The 7,500-nt window shown below is 47.8% G+C and overlaps 1 protein-coding gene across 3 annotated transcripts in view; it reads right to left on the bottom strand.

Annotated features, from left to right (window-relative positions):
- The window catches only part of LOC143115394 (uncharacterized), a 48,144-nt gene that overhangs the window by 8,921 nt on the left and 31,723 nt on the right, over nt 1-7,500 (bottom strand). For all 3 annotated transcript variants that reach the window (XM_076277400.1, XM_076277401.1, XM_076277402.1), the window contains 2 exons: nt 6,735-7,351; nt 2,846-2,965 (listed from right to left, as the gene is read on the bottom strand). In XM_076277400.1, coding sequence (XP_076133515.1) covers nt 2,846-2,965; nt 6,735-7,351 — 737 coding nt within the window. The remainder of the gene's footprint in view (nt 1-2,845; nt 2,966-6,734; nt 7,352-7,500) is intronic.

Consider the following 7,500-nt stretch of genomic DNA (forward strand, 5'->3'; position numbering starts at 1 on the left):
TTGGCCATTGAGCTCCAATATCAAGAACCTTTCGCCAGTAGAGCCAGCTGGTGGATAGGCCTCTACTACGAAACGCCTTACTCCAAGTGCCTTACAGTAATCATCCTTAAGCATACTATGTGGATATTTTATTTAGTTTTATTTAGTATATTTAATATTTTAGTGTTTTAGTATTTTTTTTATCTTCTACTGTCTTTATTGTTCAGTGGTGTTTTTTTCTATATACTTATATTACTTTTTCTGCTGTAAGTGCATGTTGTGTGTGATGTCTGTATGTTACTGAGACCTTGAATTTCCCCTTGGGAATCAATAAAATATCTATCTATCTATCTATCTATCTATCTATCTATCTATCTATCCATCTATCTATCTAGAGATTGAGGGTATTGTTGAACCTAAAGCCAGAGGCATGTTCACATTTGGCAAACGACAAACCTTGGTTGCGACTTGCTTTATTAAAATGTTTACACAAAAACATTCTAAATTAGAAGTTAACGTTTGCCACACACATTCAACTCTCTTCAGAAATGTAAACACCTCCAGATTTAGGTTGAACATACCACTAATCTAACTTTGTAGTAAAACCCTGTGCACCTTGAAGGGGTTAAAAGCGTGACAGGTCTTTGGCAGCGTGCTCAGCCGTAACTGGACCTGGAGTTGTGAATAAAGAGACAGGGCCCAGAAGTGAAGCCCTGCAGACTAGAGTGGTAACACAAACCCCACACACGCACACACACATGCACACACACACACACACACACACACACACACACACACACACACACACACACACACACACACACACACACACATGCACACACACATGCACACGCACACACACAAACACAAAAACACACATGCACACACCTGATCACATTCAACTGGGCGTGTTGGGGCAGGACACCAAGAGGCGAGATGAAAGGGAATGTAGGTCACAACCGTAAATTGTGAGATTTAACTCTTTGCATACACACACTACTGTAACCCCTGAAGGAATGCAGTTTAATCTTCTGAGGACATTCTAGTAGGCCGGAAGCACAGGTTTTACTGTGAGAGAGAAGTTCAGGAGTTAGTGCTATGGAGAGGGGGGGGGGGGGTAAAAAACAACTCCAAGGGGGTTGGACTGATTCCACCATCTCCATGTTTGCTCTCTCCACACAGTTATATAACAGAATATAAAGTTGTCCTTACATAACTAAACTTCACATTACACATGCAACACCGGAAGTCGTTTCTTAAAAAGGAATGAGAGTTGACAACTGAGAGTGTATTCAAATCTTCTTCCCCTTTTTTTTTAAACAGTCACTGAATATGTCGGTGTGTGTGTGTTTGTGTGTGTGTGTGTGTGTGTGTGTGTGTGTGTGTGTGTGTGTGTGTGTGTATGTGTGTGTGTGTGTGTGTGTGTGTGTGTGTGTATGTGTGTGTGTGTGTGTGTGTGTGTGTGTGTGTGTGTGTATGTGTATGTGTGTGTGTGTGTGTGTGTGTGTGTGTGTGTGTGTGTGTGTGTGTGTTGAGGCACTGTGAATCCTAAACATAGCCTCTCTGTGTGTTACAGGCTCACAGGAAACTAAACAAAAACTGACCCTGAGCACCCTCGGGCCGCCCCCGAGAGAAAAAAAGTCAACATGGACAGTCCACAGACCTTTGGCCACACTGTTTAGTCATGGCACTCAAGCCAAGGAGAAGGGTGGGGGAGGGAGTTAGGGCTAGACAGACAGGGAGACAGAGAAAAGTGTGTCAACTTTATGCTGACATAGGACCCTATCATTACTGTAAATGACCACTGGAAAGCTGGATTTCACCTTGTGTGAGAATATTGTAAAGAATAAACAATGCTACTATTAAGCTCCCATGTCTCTACTAACTTTTCATACATTTTCAAAGTCAAAGAACTTCTGAAAAAAAGTGAAAATGCACTTTAATGTTTTTTCTGTAGTTCTCTGCTCATATGTTGATGATACTAATGTGAAGGAAGCCATGTGTGAATTTGACAGAGAGAGAGAGAGAGAGATAATTCTGTGTGTGTGTGTGTGGGGTGGGGGGGTGGGGGGGGTGGTGTAGGGTTAGTCTGAGAGCATTCATTCTCAAATGTCTCCTGACTCCCTGGTCCCCCATACCCTCTCTGCCAATCACTTCGCCCATTTCCTGTCACAGAAACACTTAGGGGGGAGGGGCTAAAAAGCATGATGGACAGCTTGCCCTGAAGTGATGACCTCAGCACTCATGATAAAATCCAGCCCAGCTGTGTGTATGTGTGTCTGTCAGTCTGTCTCTGTCTATATATACCGGTATATATATATATATATATATTTGTGTGTGTGTGTGTGTGTGTGTGTGTGTGTGTGTGTGTGTGTGTGTGTTTGTTAGTCTGTCTGTGAGTGCATGTGTCTTTCTGTGTGTGTGTACTGTGTAAACTGGTTTGGTTTCTCAGTGGCTCTTCACAGCTGTGTGAGGTCCTGCTCTCTGCTCTGGCGTCTAACAGTGACCTCTTATCTGCCAAACACCATAAGCCGGCCTGAAACCTATGATTAAGGCACTCCGACTGACCACTCAGGGCTCTGGCTTTTAGGGTCAAAGGTCAGAAACCACACAAGGCCTTAAATGAGATGGGTAACCCCAACCCCCCACTCCATGTTGCTACAGTTGCTATGAGTCTGTCTGAAATGTAGAGAGAGTGGTGTGTGTGTGTGTGTGTGTGTGTGGTTGGGGGGGGGGGGGGGGGGGGGTCAGCAGAGCCATGCTATGACAGACAGGGTTGCTGAAAACCCCAAGCAAAGCACTCTGGGTAAGCTGCAGGGGCTGACTGTCCGCCCCCCTGTGTCCATCCTCGTCTCTCGTCTCTCACCTCCACGACAGTCGAGTGACTCTGGCCGTTCTCTGTCGGCGGTCCTGGGGGCACGATGATGTCATCCTCCTCAGGTGGTTTCCAGATGTATTGCTCGCCGTTGCCCATGAACACTGCCTCCTGGTGGACACAAGCGGAACAGCAACCTGTGAGCACATGCATGCTGTTCTACAACAGCCTGCCATGAATATATAAAACAATATGCTTCATGCATAATCAATAACAACAAGTTCCGGGAACATTTAAAGTCATGGCTTATGATACAGCACCACATAAAAAAGTCTGGAAAAGTCCTGTTTTTAAAATCAGAAAAACATGAACAGTGAAAAAAGTGCTGTGACTCAGCTGAACATCTGGTTGTGCATGTGGAAACCGTGGGAGAAGAAAGGGGAAGAGAGGGGAGAGCCTTACTTGGTGCACCTTACGCTAGGATATGCAAAGGTAGAGATTATGGGTCTCAGTGGACATGTCTAGGCATGTCTGACTGAGCCTGCAAAAGGGCAAGTGTGTGTGTGTGTGTGTGTGTGTGTGTGCACATGTAAGTGAAACAGCATGAGTGTGTGTGTATTCATGTGTGTGTGTGTGTGTGTGTGTGTGTGTGTGTGTGTGTGTGTGGCATAAGGGCCTTCTGGAGTAAGCTCAGGTCATTCCCAATGAACAGCTTTTCACAGGCCATGGCTGCAGTAACCTCCATATAAAACAGAGATTACAGTGGAGCGGGCCGCTGAGCAATCGGCTCCGAGAACTGTAGGCCGTTAATGAAACACGTGTGTACCACATAATCACTCCCCAAAACATCAAGCATCTAACAGCCCCACACACAAACACACACACACACACACACACGCACACACACACACACACACACACACACACACACACACACACACACACACACACATCCTGACTTGGCCCACAGTGGCACAGAAATCAACTAAGGAGCCTAATGAAAATCAGATGCCGTTTTCAAAATTGGATTTAGTTCTTCATCGGATACTCCCTCCTCTCTCCCCAACACACCCTGAACCCCCAACCCCACCCCCACCCCAACACACCCACTCACACACATAAACACTCATATATGTGCGCACACACACACATATACACAGACACACACACATCCCTTCTGAGCCACCCTTCTCTTTTGGCAGATCAATCAGATTGTTTTGCTGCACAAAACAATGTGCAATATATGCGTGTGTGTGTGTGTGGGGGGGTGGTCTTTGGAGAGGAGGTTAGTTACTCATGTCCTGATGACAACCCCCACCCCACCCATCCTGCAGCATTACTGCAGAGTCAACTCGGCACAGCTGCCACCAGAAACCAGTTTCAAAACTCATCAAGAGCCTTCTTAAACACATCTCCATGGAGACATTTTATCTCAGACCCATCTTGACATGTCCGTCCAAAAAGAAAAATCCTAAAATAAATCAAAATAATAAAAAAAATACATATATTTTTTTTCCATATATTTATATATTTTGTAACATCACTAAATTAAGATGCAAAAATATACCAACCAAATGTTTTCCTGTTCAGAGGCTCAGCATGAGGAAAGATTATGTATTCTTGTTCTCATGACTCTTCTCATCTCTCCTTCTCTCTATCCCTTCTTTTTCTCTCCTCCCCTCTCTGATCTTTTCCTCTACTCTTCTTCTGCGCTCCTCTCTTGCCCACTCCTCTCCTTTCCTCTCTACTCTTCTCTTCTCCCTTCCTCTTCACTTCTCTCCTGTCTTCTCTTCTCCACTCCTGGCTTCAGTGCTTTCCCCGCTCCTGTCAGATATGTGTGGCGCATGAATCAGAGCAGTCAGGTGGAGGGAGGGAGGGAGGGAGAAAGATAAAAAGAGGGAGGGAGAGAGGGAGAGGGAGAGGGGGAGAGAGGGAGAGGGGGAGAGGGGGAGAGAGGGAGAGGGAGAGAGGGAGAGGGAGAGGGGGAGAGGCTGATTAAAAGTATGAGTTCCTGCAGGAGGGAGTGTTAAATGCCGACGTCCGGCCCGAATGAAAGCCCCACAGTGTATGCTGCTCTTTACTGCCCTGGCTTCGCCTGCTACCTTCTCCGAGACTCATCTACACACACACACACACACACACACACACACACACACACACACACACACACACACACACACACACACACACACACACACACAAACACACCCTTGTGTGGCAGAAAGCCAAGCTCTTACATAATCACTCACTGAGCGCCAGTCAACCCCCCCCCCCCACACACACACACACACACACACCATGTGCTTAACAGCAGATGCGCGCGCACACACAAGCTCACAAATACACACATACCCCAAAACATACAACTAATATCTGTTAACCAAATTATAAACACACAAAAAAACATTTATTATACAAAAGACTAAGAAGACAAAACAACACTTGTCAGGCAAACACACTGACACAGACACAGCACACTCACACACACACACACACACACACACACACACACACACACACACACACACACACACACACACACACACACACACACACCATATACACCCACAGCAAACACATACCATATGCTTGTGTTAACAGCCCCATCAATCTTTGACAGGAATTTGACAGAGATCATAATCAGTCTGTTGGACACTGAACAAAACAAACACACACACACACACACGCACACACACATTCAGTCTCACAGCCACACACACACACACACACACACACACACACACACACACACACACACAGTCTCACAGCCACACCCACACAAAAAAAACACATGCACATCTAAACTCATACACACACACACACACACACACACACACTCACACACACACACACTCACACACTAACACACACACAGGGTTGAGCAAACAAAGAGCACACACATAAAAGCAGGTAGCTGTGCGTTGCGCTGCGCTGTTCTGAGCTCGCAGGAAGGCCAGCTCACTATCCGATCATTGTCCCAGCGTTTCCCCACCGCAGCACAGCTGTTCTGGCCTCCCCTCTCCCTCTGCCCAGCACTGCTTCCCTGCGGCCTTATCTGACTTCCAACCCCCCCTCCTCACAACGTAAACACCTGTTAGCAGAGGAACTGGGCATGGAAATACTGTACTGTAGTACACACGCCATTAAACCTCTGTGAACATTCATTCTCCAAGGTGACTGTAACACAAATAGGCTGCACACGCCCTTAGTGAAGATATACTCATTGCCTGATGAGAGCAGGGGCGCTTCCCTGTGACAGACAATAATATATAGTATTATCCCCCCCCCCCTCCTGCGGCACCCCTTACACAGAGTACACACACACAAGAGAACATGTGGTTTATCTTACTGTAACTGACACATGTGGCAAAACAATGCCTCTACAGTACGTATGCCTGAGGACTGGTGTGTGAATCTGATCTTATGAATGGGATAAAGACTGCGACTGTGCCTTTGTCTTATCATCACATTCCAATTTTTTTTTTTTTTCAGAACACAATCTTCAGTGTTCAATGCTCAGCTTGCCAAAAACACTGGATATGCCTCTTGCGCTATGGTTGAGATAAGGCTTGTAGACACACATTAGCTGGGCTTTAGAGGGTTGTTTAGATTTAGATTAGCTTCTGCCTGCAGCCATTCCTGCTTAAAATCCATCAACGTGAGATACCGAGCCTGGGACAAAAATGCTGCAATTCATAGCTTTTGACTCCTCCTTGTGGTCAAATGCAAGAACTAAAGGACTCAGTAAAAGTGTATGGATAACTAAACTAAAAATATATATATTTAAAAAAACATATGAGTGAGATAATAATTAAAGCAATAGACTTTGCCACTTTCTAAAGCAGTATATCACAATATTATTAACAAACATCATTATTCTCTGCTACACTACATGCACTTGCACTGAGTGAGCAGCAGGGGGTGTAAGAGTCACACGCACCTTAGGGAAGGACTGCAGGTTGAACACACTCCTGCTGCCCTCCTGGCTGTGATGTGCTGCCTCCATGTCGGCCAGCCCGGTTCCATTCTCCCTCCGGTTCCCTCGGTCAGCCCTGCGGACCTTCCGTATGGTGGCGTACTCGGCCGTGACGAGGTCGTGCCCCGAGCCCTTTCCGTTCCCAGCAGCCCCCCCGGCGGTGCTGTTGCTGCTGCAGCTGCTGCGGGGTGTTCCAGGGCTGTGCTGGGCCACGTGGGTTGCCGTGGCGGCGGCGGCGGAAGCGGAGGTGGCCCGCTGCTGGGCCGGGGTGTTGGCGGACGTGGGCGGTGGCGCGGGCGGTACAGCCGGCTCCAGGCCTCCTCCTCCTCCTCCTCCTCCGCCGTGACGCGCCCCCATCCCCACGCTCTCGTAGAGGCCGTCGTCCGGCTCCAGGCAGCGGGCAGGGGCAGTGGCGGGGGCGGGCGAGGCGCGGGGGCCCACCTGGGAGTAGGTGTGCTCGGAGTCGCCGTCGGGCACCTGGGGGAGCTGGCGGGGCAGCGAGGCGTTGCGCAGGTCGGACGCCGAGCGCCGGCAGTGCAGGAGGAGCAGGTCCATGCTGGCCGGGCGACTCTTGGGAGCACCTGTGTGTGTGTGTGTGTGTGTGTGTGTGTGTGTGTGTGTGTGTGTGTGTGTGCGTGCATTTGTGTGGGCAAGTGTGTGGGTAGGCATGTGTATGTGTGTGTTTGAATATGTATATGATTGTGTGTATGTATGAATATGTGCGAGTATG

The sequence above is a fragment of the Alosa pseudoharengus genome, unplaced genomic scaffold, assembly GCF_046254945.1.
Source record: "Alosa pseudoharengus isolate Yale_2024_CS ecotype anadromous, Long Island Sound unplaced genomic scaffold, YU_APseudo_1.1 YU_APseudo_1.1_scf_9, whole genome shotgun sequence".
Taxonomy (NCBI): Eukaryota; Metazoa; Chordata; class Actinopteri; order Clupeiformes; family Clupeidae; genus Alosa; species Alosa pseudoharengus.